The sequence below is a fragment of the Cetorhinus maximus genome, chromosome 3, assembly GCF_964194155.1.
Source record: "Cetorhinus maximus chromosome 3, sCetMax3.hap1.1, whole genome shotgun sequence".
In the NCBI taxonomy this organism is placed as follows: Eukaryota; Metazoa; Chordata; class Chondrichthyes; order Lamniformes; family Cetorhinidae; genus Cetorhinus; species Cetorhinus maximus.
The window spans coordinates 99,374,670-99,400,278 of NC_135881.1; the positions used below are offsets into that span (position 1 = coordinate 99,374,670).

The 25,609-nt window shown below is 42.7% G+C and overlaps 1 protein-coding gene across 1 annotated transcript in view; it reads left to right on the top strand.

Moving 5' to 3' along the window:
• LOC144678812 (putative acyl-CoA dehydrogenase 6) overlaps positions 1–25,609 on the top strand; it is a 98,700-nt gene that overhangs the window by 23,928 nt on the left and 49,163 nt on the right. The window contains exon 2 of the mRNA XM_078538755.1: positions 7,628–7,748. Within this exon, the coding sequence (XP_078394881.1) occupies positions 7,628–7,748 (121 nt within the window). The remainder of the gene's footprint in view (positions 1–7,627; positions 7,749–25,609) is intronic.

Below are 25,609 nucleotides of genomic sequence, written 5' to 3' on the forward strand. Positions count from 1 at the left end.
CTCCTTTAACACCCTTAACTATTTATATGTCTATAGGAGACTTTGGATTCTCTTTAATATTAGCGTCCAGTCTTTTTTAATACTCTCTTTTCTTATTTGTTTTCTCACTTCCTCTCTGAACCTTCTATATTCAGTCTGGTTCTCAATTGTATTATGCACTTGTTAAGGCTACTTCAATGATAGCGCTTTGAACTGAAAACACAATATCTCTAATGGGTTTCTTCCTAAAATTGTGCTTACTTTGAGGAACAACAATTACACAATTTAAAATGTCTTCAATACTAAGGTGAAGGCATGATTTTCAGTGAGTGACTTTAATATGATTATTATAAATTGGGAATGGTTTCTGAGAACGTCCCTCTATCTTTCTGCCTGCTTTCAAAAGTCTCCATATATTCTCTCTAACTGTACCTTTATCACTGCACCTCTGCCGCTCTCTACCCTTGTTTCACTTGGCTTATTGTGCATTGTTTCTCTCAGCCTTGTAATATGCTTTGAGGTGTCCTCCAGTATATGAGTTCTAAAGTGGTAATCAGGAAAATTGCTTCACATTTAATGAATTCTGACATTCTTTGAGCTTCTCTCCAGTGCTAGTACAATGTCACAATGTAATTGCACAAATATTTTGCCATTTAAAAATCGGCAGGTACTAGCATCAGTTTTAAAAAGAATACCTGGCGAATACTCAAGGTTAAATTAATTAGCTTGGAAAGCTATTTAGGTCACACTAAATGGATATATAGGTTTTAGATGACTGTTCTCCTTAATGGATCAGCCTTGAGAAGACTTGTCAGTGGACAAGGTGTTCCACATTAACAATGTGACTGATGTAAGGTAAAAATAGAATGGTGTGACAGTAAGACCATGTCATTTTTATTTATTAAAGGCAAAGAGCTGTTGAAATTCAAATGATAGTTCTAAACCAAAGGTTTAAATTATGTCCAGGTATTGTAAGAACATATAAACAAGTATGCCCCTTTATGCCAGTTCCAAATTCATGCCTGTATTTGAATGACTCATTTTCTATATGAGGGTTTATTGGTAGTGGTATCCAATTGTAACTTGAGGATCATTCATGCCATCTACAGGTATTGGAACTGTTTAAGAAAGATTTTGCCTACTTCAAGTCCTGTTATTGTTCAGCCTGTTTTTGTTTAGTACCATGTTTTTTTGCCTTGTTCCTTTATCTTGTCTGTCTTGGAACTTATTCCTGTTTGACTGTCAGCTCACCCTTCATTCTCACTGTTTGGTCTCACTATTGTTACCTCTCTGCAATCCTGGAGAAGCCTCCATTATGAGCACTGGACAGGGTTAATGTAGAATCAATCCCCAACTGCCAAACACCTAGCTCCTCACATGAAAGGTCAGTCTGAAACTTCATGTTTTTTTTTACTAAATGGAAAAGGAAGCACTTTTGTTCTTTTCATATGTTAAACACAAAGTTTGATGTGATACAACTAGATAAGAGCAGTAACGAGTTTAAAAAAAAATTACTATGCAACCAAAATAACACAGTAAGGTATTCTTTGATTATATACCTGTACCACTGAATGGTTTCCTTTCTACACTCATGCCAGCTGTCACCCTGTTAGCATTTTGAGGGTTTGTGTTTACGTTTGCACAGGAGTGCCAGTGTTTGCTGACAAAAATCAATGTGATCCAGGTTTCTCCTCCTTTCTGGCCCCTCTTTGCTCACACCCAACTTCTTGCTCCCCCAACTACTACCTTTATTCCACTAATTCTACCTTCATACCTGACTCCAGTTGCTAAAGCCCCAAGTTTTCCATGTCACTTGTCCCAGCCGACGAATACGGTAATTAGGAATTCATGCGAAAACATAAGTTTCTGCTAACGGTGGACAGCGGCTGGTATCTTGGGGAGATTGTCAGCATTAATTGAGGAGGAGTGGGGTGAGCACGAGTACTAGCAGTGACTGAAGATTGTGAAGACACAGGCTGGGATTTTCCGTGCCCACTGGCGTCGAGCGTGTTTGGTGGCATGAGCGGACGATATGGCGAGAAGGTCAAAAATCCGTTTCACGATGTTGTGAAACCAGTTTGTGATCGTCCGCTCAGCCCACCAACGACGGGCCGCATTCCCCGCCATCAGACATCGGAAACCTCTTTGTAATACATCAGCATAGCATTATAAGGCCAGCCCGCCTGACTTATCCTGAATTGTCCTCCCATGTAGGCTGGAAAACACGCCGGTGCAGAACATGTCTTGACAACTGTGACGTGCAGAAGTTGGGACTTACCGCCAGGGCCTTGCTGACATTGTGGATATCCGAGGAACTAAAGATGCTGGAGTCCAACACCAATGGGATCCTGGAAGAACACCCATGGCATGCTGAGTAGATTCTCATGGACATGGCTCTGCTGCGAAGCAGCTCACGGAAGTTGGAAAGTCATTGTTGATGCTCACAACGGATGATGGTCGAGGGGGTGGGAGAGGAAGGCCTAGGACTGACTGGGAGAGGGAGAGGTGTCGGGATGAGGTTGCCGGGGGGTGAAGAAGGTGTTGACGGGTGTGAGGTTGGGAAGGGAGGAATGAAGGTGCCGGGGGAATGAGGTTGGAGGGGGGAATGAAGGTGCGAGGGGGATGAGGTTGGGAAGGGGGAAGGAAGGTGTTAGGGGGTGAGGTTTGGAGCGGGGGGATGAAGGTATCGGGGGGTCAGAGGCTGCGAGGAGGGGAATGAAGGTGTCGGGGTGAGGTTGGTAAGGGGGAATGAAGGTGTCAGGGGGATGAGGTTGGGAGGGAGCAACGGGGGAGAAGATGGCAGCTGGAGAGGTAGCTGTTAGGTGGGTTTAAGGGAAGGAGTACATAGAGGGGAGGGAGTAAGGGTGTAGGAAGAAGTAATGGTGGGGGAAGGAGTCGGGAAGGGGGAAGGACTAAAATTGGAGGAAGAAGTGAGTCTGGAGGAAGAGGTAAGGCCGCAGGAAGGAGTCAGGAGGGGGAAGGACTAAGAGTGGCGAAAGAAGTAAAGGCACCTGAGGGAGTCCGGAATGGGGAGGGACTAAGCGGGGAGTGGGGGGGAGGGGGGGGAGAGTCCGGGGAGGGGTGGGAGGGCCAGATGGGGGGAAGAATCCCGGGGTGGGTGAGGGAGGCCAGCGAAGGAGGTTCTAGGAGGGTGGGGGATGTGGTTCCGGGATGGGGGAAGGAGTGCTGAGAGGGGGAAGGGATTCCAGAGAGGGAAGGGGCCCGGAGAGGGGGATGTCCAGGTGCAAGGGAGAGGTCTGATGGGTCCATAACTGCCTCCTGAGGAGCGAACTGAGGGTGGGCCTGGTATGAGGGAATGGTGAGAATGACTGAGGGCAGAGCGAGGCGTTAGGGTGGGAGGGTGAGTTTCCGATGGTAGGGGGTAGAAGGTACGGCGAGGGTGGTTGGTGGGGACTTGGAGGTAGATACGGACCCTGGGGGTGGGAAGGAGGATATCGGGGAGGTGAATGTCAATGGGGGTGGGACTTTCAGGAAGGAAGGGAATGTGCACTTTCACCTGGGCATCCCAGAAGAAAAAGGGTTGTGGCTGGTAGGTCATGGAGGGGAGATGGAAGGTAATGTCAGCAGGGTCAACAGTGATGGGGGAAAGGAAATGGGTGACTGGGGGAGGGGTAAAGATGGGGAAGCGCACAAGGAACCAAATCCAGACCATGCTGTCCAAATCGGTGAAACAACAGTTGTGGTGGGCGAGATCAGGTGCCACGTGGGAGTGTGATCATTGGGTGGGCAGAGATGCGTGTCAACTCAGATGGACTGCAGGAACTCACCCATGGCCCCCGCGATGGTGTGCAGGTCTGCACACATCTTCACGTTCTGCTGGACCAGGGTCTTGATGGTGTCCGCCATCTTCCCCATGTAGACCTCTATACACACTTGTGGGCACCACTTTATCAGATAGCAGGCGGACGCACCCCTCCGACTCGCGTGCCACTCTGCTGAGGGCTTCCAACAGCTCTGCGTGATGTTCCCATGCCTTCTGCTGACTTTCCAGGAGGAGTTGGAAGGCCAAATCTAGAGGTTTGTCATCTGACTCGGACCTCACAGATGCCTGATCCCCAGCAGTCCTCTGAGTGCCGGGGAGCTCTCACGAACCTGCCTCCTGCTGCTGCTGACGTGTCCGTGCAGTGACCACCAGATTGTGAACCCAAGCCTGCTCTAGATCTAGGCCCACCGGGGTGTGTTTCTCTGCACTGGTGCAGGGTGTGGATAAGAGCTGTGACAGACCTTCCAGGCTGCTTATTTCCAGCTCTTCAGTGGAGGAGATGTCCTCTTGGCTGGAGGTGAGGTCATGGATGGAGCTGAGGGAATGTCTGGCTGAGGTTGTCAGTCGCTTGGCAGTGCTCCCTGTGAACTGGAGTAGAGATAAGTAGTGCTTGGCAGTAGAGTTAAAAGCAGGAGAGAGAGCACTTCCATTTGTGTTGAGAGAAGGATGTTGTGGTGAAGGATCTTTGAGGGTGTTTGTTGCTGACCTCACTGTTGTCGCAGGCATGGTCCACATCCTCACCAGTCAGCCTGATGGTACGCTCCTCAAAGTGAGTGAGGGGCCTAATGTGGATAATGGTTTCATGGTCATCATTAGACTTTTTAATTCCAGATTTTTATTGAATTCAAATTTCACCATCTGCCATGGTGGGATTTGATCCCTGACAATACCACTATGCCACTGCATCCTAGTGCTAATCACTCTTATTTGCCATGATTGCATCACTTCAGAGGTATCCCTTTTGAATTTACTGGATATTTACTTGTTTTGTGTCTCTTTAATTGGCCCGTGAAGTTGCAAAATATTATTGATGCTATGCATAGTGGAAAAGGTGAGAAAAATGGAGAATAGATGATTTAACTGCAAATGTGCCCATAAGTACTAGTAGTGTAACATGTTTGAACATGTTAGTAGCCACAATTTAATGGAGAGAAAAGAAAGCCTGTCAGGTTAGTTTTCCTTCCCTTTTGCCTATTAGCATATTCTCTGAGGTTCACAGATCCAACCGTTGTTTACCTCAATAAATTGTTTACCTTCTCGAGAAACTTTAACACACAGCTTAAACGTAAGGGGATCTAAGTCTAGCATGGGACTGACTTGCCTGAAAAGGAACTGAGTTATTTGGGATTCTCCTGGAAAAAGGAGCATGTCGATAGTACAGCTTTATGGAACCATTCGTGGAGCACTTGAACATTTTCCATTCACCATATGTGGCTCTGTGCCTGTGAATTCACCATTCAGTGAGTTGATTCAAGTGGCGCCACTGTGCAGAGAGAGTTTCCTGCAAGGAGAGAAATCAAACTGTTGGACTAAATGTCATGTTTTAATATCACATGTTCACTTTCTGTCTGGAACATGAGATAACTACTAATAATGTTCCCTTGCCGCCTTATCTGGGAAAGAGGGGAGATAAAGCTGCTAAATCTTAGTCTGGGAAGTATCCTACAATTGGTCAAGTCATGATTGGTTGCTCAAAAACACATGGCCAACATTTTCCATTCAATGAATTGGTGACAGTGCAGACTTTTGTGCTCAATCATCTCCCTGCCCTCTAATCCCAGCAGACCTGGGGATCAGGTTATTTGAGTGTTTGTGAATGGCATTAGGTGATATTTCTGATGCTGCCATATTATTTGCCTTCACAGAATGATAGAACTGGAGAGAGGAGAGAAGAAATATCTGTGGTCCTTAAAATCCACAGACTACAATCTTGCTGGTGCCCACCAAAACTTATCCTGACAGAGTTTGAGGGTCAGTGGTGTGGGATTATCAGGAGGATATTGCATTTGCAGGGGGCCACTGGCACCATTATAGGCACACTTCCAGTTTGCCTGTCTATGTTATGGCCCTGGGAAAGTTGATATGTGTTTTCCATGTGGTGAGAAACCATCGCCCTCTCTACAGCCTATACTCCTTTGGTGGCCAATCCAAAGTTTTCAATAAAATGTTCCTACCGTTCTTGGGTATCACTCTACCTACCTGGATCCTCCCCAAAATTGGGCCCAATTACACTTATCTAAAAGCAGCATGTTTCAGCATACATCCTACAGTGATACACTAGTGCCATCTGAGCCTGGTGAGAATTTGGTGAAAGGGGTCTCTGGCCTTGGCTCATTAGTCTTCTCTCAACCTGATTAGCTTTGTGAAACGGTTGGCTCAAATTTTCACATGGCTGACTGGGAATTTGGCATGGCATAGCTGGGCCCCTGCATTTTTCTGCTGGCAGAGGCTGATGGGACCCTTAAATAAATATCTTTAAATTTCTCATGTTACCTAGTGTGGTTAATCACACTGTTCTGATGTGATGTACCTTATACTAGGTAATCCTTTCATTTTTGATTTCCCCTCACAAAGTCTCCTTTGTATTCCTGATGCTCGGCATTACTATGTTTAGATGACATGATTTTATTGTTAACCTATTCTTTGCATATAGTGTCTACCAGCGCTTCTGATGGAAAATGCTGGATAATGGCGATGGAGCAAGCAGAAGGGTTTGCCTCGATATTTCCCATCCGCCACAAAACCAATCCAGGATGGGTGCTCAATCTTTAGGAAATTTAGGTCATGCAGCTTTAAATCAGCCGATGCTGACAGGTAGAGAGAAGGCAGCCTCCTTACAGTTGTTGTTACAATTCCACCTCTGACAACTAGCTGAGGTTTTTATTTAAACTGTGACCTCCACAACTGCTTAAGATGCTTAAGTCTAATCCAATTACAGCCCAAAACTGCATCAGACTAAACACTTTTATAAGGCTAATCACTTCAACACGAGTAGTGCAACACTAACATTGTAGCATAATTAATGTAAAATGTATTAAGGCCAGAGAATCTTAGAAGGACCCAAGTGCACTATGTATCGGATTTGTACTTGCTGATTGGCCAGGTTTTGTAAACCGCACATAATTTTAAACAAAGTTCTCAATTAAATATTTAAACATCTCTCCATAACTGGATTGCACTGATTTTTCAAATTGTATGAAAACTTGTTCTACTGAACAAAAACTATATGGTAATTTACTGTGGGGCTGATGCATAAAGTGTTGCTGTACTGCTTTAGGCGCCTAGCTCCATGCTGTCAAGTGTTGAGCCCTCGTCGTGATATGGGAAGCAAATGCTTTGTGCACATTAAATATCACCCCACCAACCCCCCAGCAACCCCCGATTTGATTTAAGTTGTACTAAAGCCCATTATGAGGTTAAAGTAGACTTGCGGCTTTCCTTTATTGCAAAAGCTCACTAAGTTGCCCTCTATAGGCTAATGGATTAATGACCATTATGCTCCAAACTGTTTAACTAAAATACAAATGGCAGTGATTGAGTGACCAACAGTAACCCTTCACTAACTACTGCTGTTCAAAATCCTGACATTGATTCTTATGATGTTTCCATCACATTATGTTGTAAACACTCCTGAGTACTACAAATATAAGTAAATTCACTGATCTTATTGTTGGGTGAAGTCTGCTCTGTGGGGTACAGGCTCATGGAACACCTACAGAGCAGTGGACCCAGAAATGCTATCCCAGAAATGCGTCAAATGACAATTTTTATTTAAATGAAAAAATGTTTATCTGTTATAAGATCTTACTGATTCAGCCTTGTTGAAAGATGCTGATGAAAGCTTATTGGTCTTGATTTTAACAGATCATTGAGAAGAACATTGTTCCTTTTGTTGATAAATGGGAAGAAGCAGGGACATTCCCAGCCCATAGAATCTTCAAAATTCTTGGACAAGCTGGCTTCCTGGGTGTTAACAAGCCAATAGGTAACTCACATTTATGATTTTATGATTATAATTCTGGACTATATGCTATTTCAGTAGAATAAATGTTTTAATATCATGAATAGATTAGAATTTCTTTACAAATGGGGTAAGAAAAACAAATAAAAATGTGTAGCTGTAAGCATACATCACATATTATTTGTAAAACCAAGAACATCGGGCGGAAATTAATGCCCTCCCCCGTGGTGAGTTTGGTGATTTGGGAGAGGGTCATTTAATCAGGTGGAGGGGGATGGTGGGGACGCCATCGCCGTCCCGTTTCCACCCTGTCTCAGTCCACAGCAGGAAGGCCAGTTGACTGCCTTCCAGCCCTGCTACCAATTGAGGTCTTTAAGTGGGCTATTAATGCCAACTTAAGGGCTTCATTCCCTGCCATTGGCATTAATCCAGCAGTAGGGAGCTCGCCATGCATGGAGCACGATAAGCAAACATATGCATGATTGCTTGTGGGCTCATGGAGGGAGGGGGTCCATGATCAGGGGACCCAGCATCGGGAAGGAGCGGGCCAGCTAAGAGCCAACCCCCTGCCCCGCGCCCTCACCCCTGCTGCCATCACTCACCTGTGTCTTGGATACAGCGATGGTAATAGGCCTTGGGTGGGTGTCCTTCTGGCAGCAATCACCACCTTCCCCGCAGCACTGCCGTTCAAGAGGCTGGCAGATCTCAGCAGGCAGGATTTCTGCGCCAAGGAACCTTGATTCCGGGTAAGGTCCACTGCTGTCCAGCTGAGTGCCCGAGTGGCACTTACTGTGGCGGGCCATTACTAAAAGAGGCAGTGCAGGGCTCCCACTGTCTCTTCAGCTAGCAGGCGAGGCTCCCATCATCTCTTAAATATTGCTCATCATCTTTCTTTCTTCCCTGAAATCTTGCTGTAGTAGTGTTTTATAGTAGTTCTCTTGAGGACTCATTAGAAGCAATTGAATCCAACTACATACTACTTTTTATTTTGTGCTTGGGTTGTGGGAGGCATTTTGCTGCCTGAGCCTAGTTGCTCTGTGAACATTGTGCTTGACTTTCTTGAACCACTGCGATGGTAGCACTTTCACAATAGGGAGTTCCAAAATATTGACCCAGCAACCATGAAGGAACTACAATGTGTGATCAAGCCGAGATGGTGTGTAACTTGAACAGTACTTAGACCATAAGATATAGGAGCAGAAATTAGGCCATTCGGCCCATCGAGTCCGCTCCGCCATTGAATCATGGCTGATAAGTTTTTCAACCCCATTCTCCTGCCTTCTCCCCGTAACCTTTGATCCCCTTACCAATCAAGAACCTATCTATCTCGGTCTTAAATACACTCAATGACCTGGCCTCCACAGCCTTCTGTGGCAATGAATTCCATAGATTCACCACTCTCTGGCTAAAGAAGTTTGTCCTCATCTCTGTTCTAAAAGGTCTTCCCTTTACTCTGACGCTGTGCCCTCAGGTCCTACTCTCTCCTACTAATGAAAACATCTTCCCCACATCCCCTCTATCCAGGCCTTTCAGTATTCTGTAAGTTTCAATCAGATCCCCCCTCATCCTTCTAAACTCCATCGAGTATAGACCCAGAGTCCTCAAACGTACCTCATGTGTTAAGCCTTTCATTCCTGGGTTCGTTCTCGTGAACCTCCTCTGGACCTCTCCAGGGCCAGACATCCTTCCTGAGATACAGGGCCCGAAATTGCTCACAATATTCTAAATGTGGTCTGACCAGAGCCTTATAAAGCCTCAGCAGCACATCCCTGCTTTTATATTCTAGTCCTCTCGAAATAAATGCCAACATTGCATTTGCCTTCCTAACTACCGACTCAACCTGCAAGTTAACCTTAAGAGAATCCTGGACTAGGACTCCCAAGTCCCTTTGCACTCCAGATTTCTGAATTTTCTCCCCATTTAGAAAATAGTCTATGCCTCTATTCTTCCTACCAAAGTGCATGACCTCATACATGCCCACATTGCATTCCATCTGCCACTTCTTTGCCCATTCTCCTAACCTGTCCAAATCCTTCTGCAGCCTCCCCGCCTCCTCAATACTACCTGTCCCTCCACCTATCTTTGTATCATCTGCAAACTTAGCCAGGATGCCCTCAGTTCCTTCATCTAGATCATTAATGTGTAAAGTGAAAAGTTGTGGTCCCAATACTGACCCCTGCGGAACTCCACTAGTCACCGGCCGCCATCCTGAGAAGGACCCCCTTATCCCCACTCTCTGCCTCCTGCCAGACAGCCAATCTTCTATCCATGCTAGTACCTTGCCTCTAACACCATGGGCTCTTATCTTACTGAGCAGCCTTCTGTGCGGCACCTTGTCAAAGGCCTTCTGGAAGTCCAAGTAGATAATATCCATTGGCTCTCCTTTGTCTAACCTACTTGTTACCTCCTCAAAGAATTCGAACAGATTTGTCAGGCATGACCTCCCCTTGATGAAACCATGCGGACTTTGCCCGATTTTACCATGCACTTCCAAGTATTCTGAAATCTCATCCTTAATAATGGACTCTAAAATCTTACCAACGACCGAGGTCAGGCTAATCGGCCTGTAATTTCCTGTCTTTTGCCTCACTCCCTTCTTAAACAGGGGAGTTACATTAGCGATTTTCCAGCCCTCTGGGACCCTCCCTGACTCCAGTGATTCCTGAAAGGTCACCACTAACGCCTCCACTATCTCTTCAGCTATCTCCTTCAGAACTCTGGGGTGTAATCCATCTGGTCCAGGTGATTTATCCACCTTCAGACCTTTCAGTTTTCCTAGCACCTTCTCCTTGGTAATGGCCACCATACTCACCTCTGCCCCCCGACTCTCTTGAACTTTGGGGATGTTACTCGTGTCTTCCACCATGAAGACTGACGCAAAGTACCTATTCAGTTCCTCCGCCATTTCTTTGTTCCCCACTACTACTTCTCCAGCGTCATTTTCCAGCAGCCCAATGTTCACTTTTGCCTCTCTCTTACCCTTTATATATCTAAAAAAACTCTTGCAATCGTCTTTTATATTACTGGCTAGTTTACCCTCATATTTAATCTTCTCCCTCCTTATTTCGTTTTTAGTTGTCCTCTGTTGGTCTTTATAGGCTTCCCAATCCCCTGGTTTCCCACTGTTCTTCGCCGCATTGTATGCTTTCTCTTTAGCTTTTATGCTGTCCCTGACTTCCCTTGTCAACCATGGTTGCCTCGTCCTCCCTTTAGTATGCTTCTTCTTCCTAGGGATGAATTTTTGCTGTGTCTCCCAAATTACTCCCAGAAACTCCTGCCTCCTACTTGGAAGTGATGATGTAATTACAACATTCTGCTCTCCTCCTTGGTGGTAAAGGTTGCAATGAAGAGAAGTGTTGTCAAAGTAACCTTGATGAGTTATTGCAGCAACAACTTGTATTTATATACTGTCTATAACATTGTAACATGTCCCAAGGCAGTTCACAGAAGCTTAAATAAAATTTGACACTGAGCCACATGAAGATCTATGGGCAGATAAAAAAACTGGTAAAAAAAGCAGGTTTTAAGCAGCATTTTTAATTGGGAAAAGAGAAATAGAGAATGGAAGAGATATATAGGGAGGGAATTCCAGAGTTTAGAGTTACAGTGGATTCTGTAGATCTTATACTGCAGCTACTTTGTGCCTTTGGTGGGGTTAGATAATGAGCCTGGTGGTAAACGCATCCGTCAAGTGAACTGCTGTGCCCTGGATGATGTTGAGCTTCTTGATTACTATTATAACTTAATATATCTAGGTGAGTCGTGTACTTTTTATCCCATTTTTGACTTGAACCTTGAAATGGTGAGGAGGCTTTGAGGCATCAGGAGATGAATCACATGTTGGGGAGTATGATGTCAGTTTCACTTTAACATCGTTCCCACAGACTTCCTCTTCTGTGACCTGCCTGGGTATAAAACATTTCCCCCAGTGCTTCCACTCTTGCCCTCGGTCCCTCTTCTCTTTCCTCTGCCCACTGCTGCCCTTGACTCCCAGCGTTGCTCCCTGTTCTGGCTCCCGAGCCTTGCCTCCCACCCATGCTCCTCGGCCTCCCCTCCCGTGTCTTGGCCCCTGGCCTCAGCTTCCCTCCCAGGCCTTGCCTCCCACCCTCTGTTCTTGCCTTAGGCCCCCACGGTTGTTTGTTCTTGCCCTCGCTGCTGGCCTCACCCCTGTATTCCTTTCTGGCTTTGCCTGTGCTGAACTCCTGCGTTCCATCTTGTGACAGAAGATGGTCAGTGCAGGTAGTTCTGGGACTTTCAGTTGATAATTGCACCAAATAACTAAGTAGATGGAGCCTGGTCAATCTAAAAGTATGGTGAGTATATTTTTTTATTATATACTGTATTGTACAATAATTCTTTTATATCCACTGATGTATTTTATTTTGCAAATTATTTCAACTAGGAATTCACAGTACTATACATGTGTGGTACAGTATTTCAACTTCTACATTGTTTTTTTTCCGGATGAGAAATGTCTAAAGGAACCAAACTCCAGCTTTAACGTTGATTCTTATAGGAACCCATGATTCACTTAAAGTTATTTCACCTAAATTCCGATTTTCAGGAACGCAACCATAACTTTAAGTGAGGGCATACAATACCTATTAAATTACAATACCTATTAAATTAAAGAGGGTAAGGAATGGCAGCTTAACATTCCTTGTAATAGTGTTTTTGGAAAGGCTAAAGGGGGGGGTGTAAAAAAGCAGCAGGGTAGCAATATTGGTTAAAGAAACAATTATATTTGTGAGAAGGGATGATATGCATCAAATGAAGCCATATGGGTTGAACAAAAAAGGGACAATCACACTGCTAGGAGTATACTATAGACCAGTATTTTCAATAGGATTTTGATTCTTGCCAAAACTTCTGGCGATCAGGTCACCATATTCACTACAGGATTCAAAATATATGGAATATTAATAAAACAAATTTGCAATCTTTTGAAAATGGGTTTGTCATTTAAACTGTTGGCACTCAAGACCGATGCACTTACTGCTAGAGCCAGGATAACAGCTTGAGCAGGGTTTTGTGATGCAACTGTTGCCCAAAGCAAGCCTGCTGTATGCACCTCTGAAACTTGGTGACAATTCGTTAAGTGAAGTTTCTGTTTCTGACATTGTGCTCCAGTTTATTTCAAAGATATAAATTCCTTCAAGAGCAAACTGTCTCTTTTTATCGGAATTGAAATATTAGTAGTCTCAAAGGGAAAATAATGAACAAATCTCTATGTATTGGCGCCTGCACTCTGCCTTTAGCTTTACGTAAGCTCTGTCCCCTGCCATTTCCTAACACTGTGTCAGACATTTAATAGATCTTTGGCTCATGCCAACTTCCTATAATTTGGCCTTATACACCAATATTACGCTATTCCTTTCAATCACTTGTTTCAACAGATCTATTAAGATGAAGGTTGAATGCATTTAGATGTTTCTGCACCACCCAGCTTGCCAAAACTGAACATTTCAATCCTTACTAGCGACTATGCAGTCAGATCTCAGCTGCTGTCCAGTGTAAACTCCCAACTACTGCCTAAACAAAACCAAGTTCTTCAGTTAGCATTCCCTGTGTCACTAGAATCCCTGAGAAAATTTTGAGATCATTTGGACCACTGTGCTTCCAAAAACCAGCCTGCTTTTCACAGCTTCACAGAGTGATCCCGCACATCTAAGTGTATTGCCATTTAGAGATACTCAGAAAGAAGAGGAACAGAGAAGGTAACAAATGGTGGACTATTTTTCTTGTTTCGCCTGACCAAGTGGCCCTTCAGCTTCCACGTCATCAGAAACCAGCCAAATGAATTCAATTCTGATAAACATAGCCATGTCTGACAGATATGTGACTCCTGAATAACAGAAACATGATTGATGATTCTTTGCTCAATTAGGGATGGACGACAAATAGCATTCTAGTGAGTGACACTATTATGCATACCCACTGCTGCAACATTAGCGCAACTTGATAGTGTGTGGCTCTAAAAATTAACAGTATCAGTTTGCCACATGTGGTGACTGATGAGCATATTGGATAAAACTGGATTAGAGGAGAGTTGGGAAATATTTTTACCCAAAGGATAGTGGGGGGGTCTGGAACGGAACGCACTGCCTGTAAGGTTGGTAGAGGCAGAAGCCCTCATAGCACTTAAAAGGAACACTTAAATATGCGTTTTAGATTCTGTAACTGACATACCTTAGACCAAGAGCTGGAAAGTGAGATTAGACTGGATAGTTCTTTTTCGGCTAGTACAGACACAATGGGCTGAATGGTTGTTCTTGTGCTGTAAATTTGCCTGTTCTTTGTTTAAGAGAATGCAGGTAATGATCAAAAGAAAATTAGAGTTAACTGAAAGAATGGGGCAAGTTTGTACTTGTGCATAGCAAATGGATTAGATAAACTAAGGACTAGAAATGTAAAAATAGCACATGGAAATAAATATTATAGTAATAGAAATTAGGTTACAAATTCTACAGAATAAGCATTTAAGCCTGGCAGAATGGACAGTATTTAATTATTTACTACCTTAAAAAGGAGTGTGGAATGACGCCTCAAAACCATAAATTATTTAAATTAAACTGAATAATAAACAATCTTGCAGCAATGTTATGTTATTGCTAAACATAATCAAGTACCATTTAGAAATATTCAAATGAAATTGATTGTATTACATCTAAATTTATTTTTTACGCATTGCAGCTGCAAAACAGGTCTTGTTATTATTTATAATTTTCAATGAAAATGGATTTAAAACGTCTTTGGGAAATGCTAGTGTTGCTCAGAGCTAAAACAAATAGCACTAGAAAAGACAATCCTGTGTACACTATGGAAAACATTTATTATCGCTGATGGCACTGGAGCAGAATGAGAATGGGGAGGTGGTCCGAAGGCAAGATAGAGATTTATCTCACTGGATCATCCATTCGTGCCAGGAACAAATTTCTAATCTGTTCTTAACAGTCAAGAAATTTATTTTATTTGGATGCATATTGTCATGAAATACAATCAATGTAATTCTTGGTAGGAATGCTCTGTGCTAGCTGTTACTTTCGTTTCTAATTTTTGTTCTATGTTTTTGCAGTCTTTTTGCAAAAGTGTTGATTCCCAAATTTTTAGTCGTCAGTCATAATTTTGAAAGCAAAGGTTTATTTTTTTGTTATTTTGAGGATGCAGAGGAGAATTAAAAGAAGGATACAAGGCAGGCCATTTTGTATCAGATAGGTTGCCCTTACTCATCATTACACAGAACCCATGCTGCACACAGAAGTGTTCTACCTTGGATTGTCGGAGTAGAACCACTTTCACAGACTCCACTTCACCAAGGACACTTAGTGTTGTGCCAGACTCTCTGACCTCTAGCCAAGCTCCAATATACAATATTGGTTACCAATGTCACCACATAGGGTTTTTAACCCACCAGGATTGGCCTGGAGTCCCCAGGAATTAAAGATCAATCTCCAGGGCACTAATGTGCAATTATGGAGGAAAACCATTCGGACATTAAAAAATATATATATTTTTTTAAATTTCTTTGAACTATTCTCTTTTTACCTGACATAAAAATATTGAAAATGGGAAAAAAGGCTGGTTGGTTGACAGTTAAGCATAATCCAATCGGGTAATGAGTCTTTCTGCTTTCCAGTTAGTATAGGAAGGCTATATTTCACAAGGATGGATGTATTGGCCGACTAATGGCAGCAGCATGGGGCAATTCATGTGATGAAACCTCCAGGAATACATTTAATCGAAATTGGCAGCCCTACCACCACAGCCTAAACTTTCACTTTGCTGATCCTTTCCAAACTATCAGAGGGACACTAGTGATACTGAACAATCTGCAGTTACCAGATGTATTAAGTAGTAAACTGACTTGTTTTTTGCCAAGGTGAAAAATGTCTTTTTTCTTGGGCAACTGTCAGCAAAATAAGGTTCTGAAATATTTTTGGTGGAAATGTGGACTTTGGGTGAGCATTGAATTGCATTCAGTTTTAAAGTCTACTATAGTCAAATATATTACAGAAATTAAATGTTTAGATTCATAGCTGGAGAATGATTTAGACAACATATGAGAAAACATCTGGAAACATAAGAGAGGGAAAATGAAAAGAAAAAGCAGGAAATAAAGAGAAAAAAGGAAAGTTAGAAGCAGGATGAAACGCAACAAGGATAAAGATACAGAGACCATCAGGTACTCTACTTGAGTCCAATAATTTCTGTGCTGTTAAAGCATAACAAGATTATGGAAAATAACAAAACGGAACTGAATAATGGAGGTTATAAGGTTAGATAAATATTCTGGAGATTTTCACTATTATCTTTGAAACTTTTGATAACTGTGTGGGTTGGGTGGATAAAATGATAGATAAAGCTATAATATCTGGCCAAGTACCAAGCTTGGTGAGCCAAAAAGTCTTTTATCATTGCATGCTACTTTGTTTTAAAGAATTCTGAGTGCGTAATATTGTAACACAGAAGATTCCAGGTTTCATGGGCAGGATTTCCGATTGTTGGGCGAGCGCGGTGGGCAGGCCCAGAAGTGGCCAGGAAATGATCCACCGCCCACAATCGGCCCCCGACCGCAATTTCGGACGTGAAAGGGCGCTGAGAAGCTCAGCGCTGATGGGACTGGGGGGCAGAGGAGTGCAAGCACAAAAGTGTGTGAATGTGCGTGGGAGCGTGCACTGAAAGTTCCCTGAAGGCAGGGAGCTGAAGAATTGTAAAAACAAAAATAAAAATTTTGAAAATGTGAACCACATAGGACTCACTCACATGAACATAAACATAATAAAATGCTGCCAAAATATATTTCTTTAATGTTGGAAACCTCATTCCGTATGTGGATGAGATTTCCTAATAGGTCCAAAGGCCGTCTGGTCTTTTCGCAGCTGATTCACCTGCCTGTAATTTTAGGCCTTGGATTGGTCAAGAAATGACTCTTCTCAATTACAAAGAACATAGCATTCAATATGGTATGGTGGTGATTAAGTTTGATAGGCTTTGAGTTTGTTTGTAATTTCCTCACACCATACTGAACAACTGGATGAAAGTACAGAGCCGAAGTTAGTTGTTTGTCTATGAGGAAGGAAGATAAGTCAAAAGGTAAATCTTTGTGAGGTTGTTGAGCACCTGATAGCTTTTCCACAGATAGTGGAATAGGAAGAGAACATTCACATTCTGAATTGTCATGCACATTCTGAGAAATGCAAAGTGAAAACTGTAGAACATTACTGTTGTAGACCATTTTGGTCAGAAAATAGTATGTGAAGAAGAGAGGGGGTTGGAAGGATTATTGTTTTCAATTATTAATCTTTGTGAAGTCCTAACATAAATTATAAAAAAGAAAGCTATTATTGTGTCATTGTGATCATTGTATTGTATGTTTTAGGATGATGATAGAAAAGGACAATAGGCAATCCAGAGTAAAGATAGTTAACTGGACGAGGGCCAACTTCAATGGGGCAAGAACTGAGCTGGGCCAGATAGACTGGAACTAAAGGTTGATGGGACAAACTGTAGCTGAACAATGGGCTACCTTAAAAAAAAATAATTGGTTCGGGCGCAGTCAAGGTATATTCTATTGAAGGGGAAAGGTAGGAAAAATAAATTCAGAGCCTCCCTGAATGATAAAGGAGATAGAAATTAAGGTAAAGAAAAAAAATGTGCTTATGACAGGTGTCAGGTAGAAAATAGAATTGAGAACCAAGAGGAATACAGAAGGTTCAGAGTGGAGGTGAAAAAGCATATTAGAGAAGCAAAGAGGGATTATGAGAAAAGACCGGCAGCCATCATAAAGGGGAATCCCAAAATCTTCTATTGGCATATAAATAGTAAAAGGAGGAGTAGGGACGATTAGGGACCTAAAAATGAATTTACACATGGATGAAGGGGCCATGGCTGAGATAATAAATGAATATTATGCATCCGTCTTTACCAAGGAGGTAGATGCGACCCAGGCCATGTGACAGACGAGAAAACTCTGTCACTAGAAGAGTTCAAAATTGATAAGGAGGAAGTGATAACTAGACTGTCGGTACTTAAAGTTGACAAGGCACTGGGACCGGATGAGATGTATCCAAGGATATTGAAGGGAGTGAAAGTAGAAATTGCAGGGGCACTGGCCATAATTTTACAGCCTTCCCTAGACTCGGGGAGGTGCCAGAGGACTGTAGAATTGCAAACATTACATCCTTGTTCAAAAAAGGTTATAAGGATAAGCCCAGTAATAACAGTCCAGTCAGTTTAACTTCAGTGGTGGGCAAGGCTCTAGAAACAATTATTCAGGATATTGTAGTAGTCACATGGAAAAATATGGGTTGATAAGGAAGAGCGAGCATGGATTTCTAAAGGGAAAATAGTGTCTAACTAACTTACTGGAGTTTTTTGAAGAAGTAACAGAAAAGGTCGATGTTGTTGATGTGGTGTACATGGATTTTCGACAGGCATTTGATTTAGTGCCACAAACAGACTTGTGAGAAAAGTTATTTCTCATAGAATAAAAAGGACAGTAGCAACGTGGATACAAAATTGGCTGAAAATTAGGAAGCAGAGAGTAATGGTCAATGGATATTTTTCAGGCTGGAGGAAGATTTGTAGTGGAGCTCCTCAGGGGTCAGTATTGGGACCCTTGCTTTTCCTGATACATATTAATGATCTAGATCTTGGTGTACAGGGGACAATTTCAAATTTTGCGGATGATACGAAGCTTGGAAGTGTGAACTGTGAGGAGGACAGTGTAGAACTTCAAGAGGACATAGACAAGTTGGTGGAGTGGGCAGACAGGTGGAAGGTAAGGTTCAATGCAGATAAGTGTGAGGTGATGCATTTCGGTAGGAAGAATGTGGACAGACAATATAAAATAAGGGGTGACATTTTGAAGGGAGTGCAGGAGCATAAAGACCTGGATGTATATGTGCATAGATCATCGAAGGTGGCAGGACAGGTGGAAAGAGCAGTTAATAAAGCATATAGTACTCTAGGCTTTATTAATAGGGGTATAGAGTACAAGAGTGAGGAGGTTATGCTTAATTTATATAAGACACTTGTTAGACCTTAGCTAGAGTATTGTGTACAGTTCTGGGCGCCACATTTTAGGAAGGATATGAGCACGTTATAGAAAGTGCAGAGGTTTGCAAGAATGGTTCCAGGGATGAGAAACTTCAGTTATGAAGATAGATTGCAGGGATTGTTCTCCTTGGAGAGAAGAAGGTTGAGGAGATTTGATAGAGATGTTCAAAATCATGAGGGGGCTGGACAAAATAGATAGGGAGAAGCTGTTCCCACGATGAAAGGATCAAGAATGAGAGGGCACAGATTTGAAGTGATTTGCAAAAGAAGCAAATGTGACGTGAGAAAAAACTTTTTCACACAACGAGTGGTTCGGGTCTGGAATGCACTGCCTGGAAGTGAGGTGGAGGCAGGTTCAATCAAGGCATTCAAGAGGGCATTTGAAAGGAAACAGTGTGCAGGGGTACGGGGAAAAGGCAAGGCAATGGCATTAGGCCATAATGCTCACACGGAGAGCGGGTGCAGACACGATGCACCAAATGGTCCCCTCTGCTGTTAAAATTCTGTGATTCGCAGTTGAAATAGTTGTTGTATGAAGAATAAAAAAGGATTCACATGAAGAAAAATATCTCATTCTGTTGTTTTGATGCACATTTATTATTAATTTATAATTGTATAACTGAAAACTAACAAAATGCGCTACTCTAATATAAATGCAAAACACTGCGGATGCTGGAAATCCAAAACAAAAACAAAAATACCTGGAAAAACTCAGCAGGTCTGGTAGCATCTGCGGAGAGGAACACAGTTAACGTTTCGAGTCCGAATGACCCTTCAACAGAACTGAGTAAAAATAGAAGAGAGGTGAAATATAAGCTGGTTTAAGGGGGGGGTGGTGGGACAAGTAGAGCTGGATAGAGGGCCAGTGATAGGTGGAGATAATAAAAAGATGTCACAGACGAAAGGACAAAGAGGTGTTGAAGGTGGTGATATTATCTAAGGAATGTGCTAATTAAGGGTAGAAAGCAGGACAAGCAAGGTACAGATAGCCCTAATGGGGGTGGGGTGGGGTGAAGGAATCAGAAAAAGGCTAAAAGGTAGAGATAAAACAATGGATGGAAATACATCTAAAAATATTGGAAATAGGTGGGAAAAGAAGAATCTATATAAATTATTTGGAAAAAAAGCGGGGTGGGGGGGTGGGGAAATCAGAAAGGGGGTGGGGATGGAGGAGAGAGTTCATGATCTAAAATTGTTGAACTCAATATTCAGTCCGGAAGGCTGTAAAGTGCCTAGTCGGAAGATGAGGTGCTGTTCTTCCAGTTTGCGTTGAGCTTCACTGGAACAATGCAGCAAGCCAAGGACGGACATGTGGACATGAGAGCAGGGTGGAGTGTTGAAATGGCAAGCGACGGGGAGGTCTGGGTAAAGATCGAAGGTGTTCTGCAAAGCGGTCACCCAGTCTGCGTTTGGTGTCTCCAATGTAGAGGAAACCGCATTGGGAGCAACAAATACAGTAGACTAAATTGAGGGAAGTGCAAGTGAAATGCTGCTTCACTTGAAAGGAGTGTTTGGGCCCTTGGACGGTGAGGAGAGGGGAAGTAAAGGGGCAAGTTTTGCACCTTCTGCGGTTGCATGGGAAGGTGTCGTGGGAGGGGGTTGAAGTGTAGGGGGTGAAGGAGGAGTGGACCAGGGTGTCCAGGAGGGATCGATCCCTGCGGAATGCCGCCGGGGGGGGGGTGAAGGGAAGATGTGTTTGGTGGTGGCATCATGTTGGAGTTGGCGGAAATGGCTGAGGATGATCCTTTGAATGCGGAAGCTGGTGGGGTGATAAGTGAGGACAAGGGGGACCCTATCATGTTTCTGGGAGGGAGAGGAAGGTGTGAGGGCAGATGCGTGGGAGATGGGCTGGACACGGTTGAGGGCCCTGTCAACTACCGTGGGTGGAAAACCTCGGTTAAGGAAGAAGGAAGACATGTCAGAGGAACTGTTTTGAAAGTGGCATCATCAGAACAGATGCGACGGAACACCTGCCCCTTTACTCCCCCTCTCCTCACCGTCCAAGGGCCCAAACACTCCGTTCAAGTGAAGCAGCATTTCACTTGCACTTCCCTCAATTTAGTCTACTGCATTCGTTGCTCCCAATGCGGTTTCCTCTACATTGGAGAGACCAAATGCAGACTGGGTGACCGTTTTGCAGAACACCTTCGGTCTGTCCGCAAGCATTACCCAGACCTACCTGTCACTTGCCATTTCAACTCCACCCTGCTCTCATGCCCACATGTCCGTCCTTGGCTTGCTGCATTGCTCCAGTGAAGCTCAGCGCAAACTGGAGGAACAGCACCTCATCTTCCGACTAGGCACTCTACAGCCTTCCGGACTGAATATTGAGTTCAACAATTTTAGATCATGAGCTCTCTCCTCCATCCCCACCCCCTTTTCGATTCCGCGCCCCCCCCCCCCCCCCCCCCCCCCCCACTTTTCCAATAATTTATATAGATTTTTCTTTTCCCACCCATTTCAATTATTTTTAAATGTATTTCCATCCATTGTTTTATCTCTACCTTTTAGCCTATTTCAATTCCTTCACCCCACCCCCACTAGGGCTATCTGTACCTTGCTTGTCCTGCTTTCTACCCTTAATTAGCACATTCCTTAGATAATATCACCACCTTCAACACCTCTTTGTCCTTTTGTATGTAACATCTTTTGGTTATCTCCACCTATCACCGGCCCTCTATCCAGCTCTACTTGTCCCACCCCCCTTAAACCAGCTTATATTTCACCTCTCTTCTATTTTTACTTAATTCTGTTGAAGGGTCATTCAGATTCGAAACATTAATTGTGTTCCTCTCCGCAGATGCTACCAGACCTGCTGAGTTTTTCCAGGTATTCTTGTTTTTGTTTTAAAATGCACTACTCTTTCTGCTGCAGATACCGAAAATGGAATATTCCCATTTTAGTGTGCATATACTCTGTCATTCTGCAGCTGTAAATGAATCCTGACAGAAATTAATTTTGATAGATATTTCTTTGGTATGGTCTGTGGGAGAATGTATGACTCCTTTAGGTTATTAGAATTTTTCAGCATATCAGCAAATGAACCAGCTGTCTTAAAAACCTGATATTTTTTTTTGCAACAGACACTAAGGAGTGTGCAAGATCAAAAACTGTAGTTCTCTGCAATAATAATGTATGATTTTGCTGAGATAGAAGCATGTATTGTATGTGCATTCCTGTTGCTTTGAAATGTAAAAGACAAGCTTTGAAACTCATAATTTTGCGATCAGTCAAACAGTAACCCGGTGCAACAGTTTCATATTTTTTCACAAATGATTTGGAAAAGGTTTCCATTTAAATTTTGGGGTTTTAAATCAAGGTGTATTCTCACTTTTAAAAAAAAGGCCAATAAAAGTTAATTAAAATGCTAATTTTCCTTACAGACTTATAAAAAAGCAATTCATTGGACTGTCTCAGTAAATGAGCTTACATCCAATGTATGGAAGGTACTTAGCCTGGATGCTTGGCAAGGGCCTTCGAGCATATACCTTTCCCTTGGGCAATGAACATAAAGATTTAAGAGCAGAGACAGAAATGTACATGTGCAGGTTTTCAAACGGAAAGCTGTAAACGCAAGATTTTGCCAGGTTTAGTAGTTTAGAATTCAGAAAGGTAGTTGGATGTTATTTTATTTAAGCAAAGCAATATAACATACTGATGTGGTGGTATATTGCATTTATTACCGTGTATTAAGATACAAAGAAGTAAGTGAATCTGGTCATAATTCTACAACTCCATGCACTACAAGATTGACTTAATGAACAATCTCATAAATAGAGCCCAAGCCATTCTCGCTGTGAAAGCTTGACATCGAAATAGGGCACATCAAAGCTATCCTGCGGGACAATGACTATCCTTATCAGATCATTCCTCGTTGTGTATTGCACATATTCATGAATGGGGCTAAGGTGGCCACATTCAAACCTGAAAAGTGCCCTGTCTGCTTCACTTTACCCTTCCTGGGTAATTTATCTCAAAACAAAATTTGAGCAACAGATGAAGCTGCCATTTCATGCTGCTACTATGCAGTGACAACATAAGTGGTTTCCACTAATAGAACACTGCCATCAAGCCAAAAAGATGTCCTGCCTACCACAGAAGTGAGTAATGTGGTATATGAATTGCAGCGTCAGTGCGCTGCCGGGTGTGTAGGAAGTAGAGCCTCACAGTGAGTGTGTACTCCTGTTCCAATATTCTGTGACACTGCACTGGGGCTGGGACTCTAGTGAGCTGCATAACTAGGGAAGTAGGGTTTCAAACTGAATAGTGGGGGCTAGGGATCAAATTTTGGAAAACCAAAGAGTAGAGGCAAAGAGTATACCTCACAGTGAAGGCACCCTTAGGTAGCAGCGATCATAATATAAATGAATTTTACATTTTGAGGAAGAGAAGAGTGGGTCCAAGTATTTTAAGCTTAAATAAGGGCAATTATGAGGGCATGAAAGCAGAGCTAGCTAAAGTGAACTGGCAAATGAGGTTAAGGGATAGATGCAGTGGCAGACATTTAATGGGATATTTCAGAATATACAGTACAAATACATTCCAACGAGAGAGAAAAATTCCAAGGGGAAGACCCACCATCCGTGGTTAACTAAAAAAGTTAAAGACAGTATCAAACTTAAAGGATAGGCAAATAATTGTGCAAAGACGGGTGCCAGATCAGAAGATTGGACAGAATATAAAGAACAACTAAGGATGACAACGATTAATAAGGAGGGAAAAATTAGAGTATGAGAGAAAGCTAACTAGAAATATAAAGGCAGATAATAAGAGTTTCTGTTCGCCTTTAATTAAGAAAATAATTAACAAAGAGAGTGTTGGTCCTATAAACAGTGAGCCTGGGGAATTAATAATGGAAAATAATGAGATGGCAGATTAATTGAAAAGGTATTTTGCATCGGTCTTCACTATAGAGGATACAAATAACATCCCAGAAATAACTAAATCGGGAATTGGAAGGGAGGGGGGGAACTCGGGGAAAACTACAATCACCAGGGAAGTTGTAATTAGCAAATTGAGGGAGCTGCGGGCTGACAAATTCCTAGATTCTGATGAACTTCATCCTAGGGTCTTAAAAGAAGTGGCTAGTGAGGTACTTGATGCATTGGTCTTAATTTTCCAGAATTCCTTAGATTTGGGGAAGGTTCCATTAAATGGGAAAATAACAAATGTAACTCCTTTATTCAAAAAGGGAGGGAGACAGAAAACAAGAAACTACAGACCAGTTAGATTAACACCTGTCATAGGGAAAACTTTAGAAGGTATTATTAAAGATGTTATGGCAGGGCACTTAGAAAAATTCAAGGCAATCAGGCAGAGTCAGCATGGTTTTGTGAAAGGGAAATCATGTTTAACCAATTCATTGGAGTTCTTTGGAGGAATCACGTGCTGTGGATAAAGGGGAACTGGTGGATGTGCTGTCCAGAAGGCACTTGATAAGGTGCCACATCAAAGATTATTGTGAAAAATAAAAGCTCATGGTGTAGGGGGTAACATGTTGGCATGGATAGAAGATTGGCAAGCTAACAGGAAACAGTGTAGGCATAAATGGGCCTCTTTCTGGTTCGGAGGATGTAACAAGTGGGCTGCCACAGGCATCAGTGCTGGGTCCTCAACTTCTTACAATTTATATAAATGAGTTGGATGAAGGGACTGAAGGTATGGTTGCTGCATACTTTCATAGCTACATAGGTAGGAAAATTAAGTGTGAAGATGACATAAGGAGGCAAAAAGGGACATTGGTTAAATGAGTGTGCAAAGACCTGGCAAATGGAATATAACGTGGGCAAATGTGAAATTGTCCGTTTTGGCAGGAAGAGTTAAAAAAGAAGCAGATTATCTAAATGGTGAGAGATTGCAGAGCTCTGTGATTCAGAGGAATCTGGCATTCTAGTGCATAAATCATAAAAGGTTAGTATGCAGGTACAAAAGTAATTAGAAAAGCTAATAGAATATCAATGTTTATTGCGAGGGGAATTGAATATAAAAGTAGGGAAGTTATGTTTCAGTTGTACAGGACACTGGTGAGACAATACCTGGAGTACTGTGCACAGTATTAGTCTCCTTATTTAAGGAGGGATATATTTGCGTTTAGAAGCAGTTCAGAGAAAGTCTGCTAGACTAATACCAGGAATGGGCAGATTGTCTTATGAGGAAAGGTTGAACAGGCTAATCTTGTATCCACTAGAGTTTAGAAGAGTAAGAGGCAACTTGATTGAAACCTTTAAGATCCTGGTGTTTCTTGACAGGGTCAGTGTGGAGAGGATGTTTCCTCTTATGGGAGAATCTAGAACTAGGGATCACTATTTAAAAATAAGAGGTCGCCCATTTAAGACAAAGATGAGAAGAAACTTTTTCCTCCTAGGGTAGTGAATCTTTGGCACTCCCTTGCTCAAAAGGCAGTGGAAGCAGAGTCTTTGAATATTTTTAAGGCAGAGGTAGATAGATTCTTGACAAGCAAGGGAATGAAAGGTTATCAGGTGTAGGCGAGCAGTTACAATCAGCCATGATCATCTTAAATGGTGGAGCAGGGGTCAAGTGGCCTACTCCTACTCCTGCTCCTAATTCGTAAGTTCGTGTGCAAGCCATACTCCCAGTGCTATATTTTGGGAATGGTGGGAATGCATTCATTGCTATTCAGTTCCTTGTCTTAAATCCAGAATATTGGGGCGGAAACTCCTGCTAAAAATTAAGAAATACTAACATCATTAATTTGAAACTCATTTGAACTGTTGGAGGTTAAGATTTTAGTTGTTTATTGTGTGGTGTTTTGGTTCCTGCAAAGCCCAGTACAGACGTTAGGAAGTTTTTGATGATTAGAGTTTTGT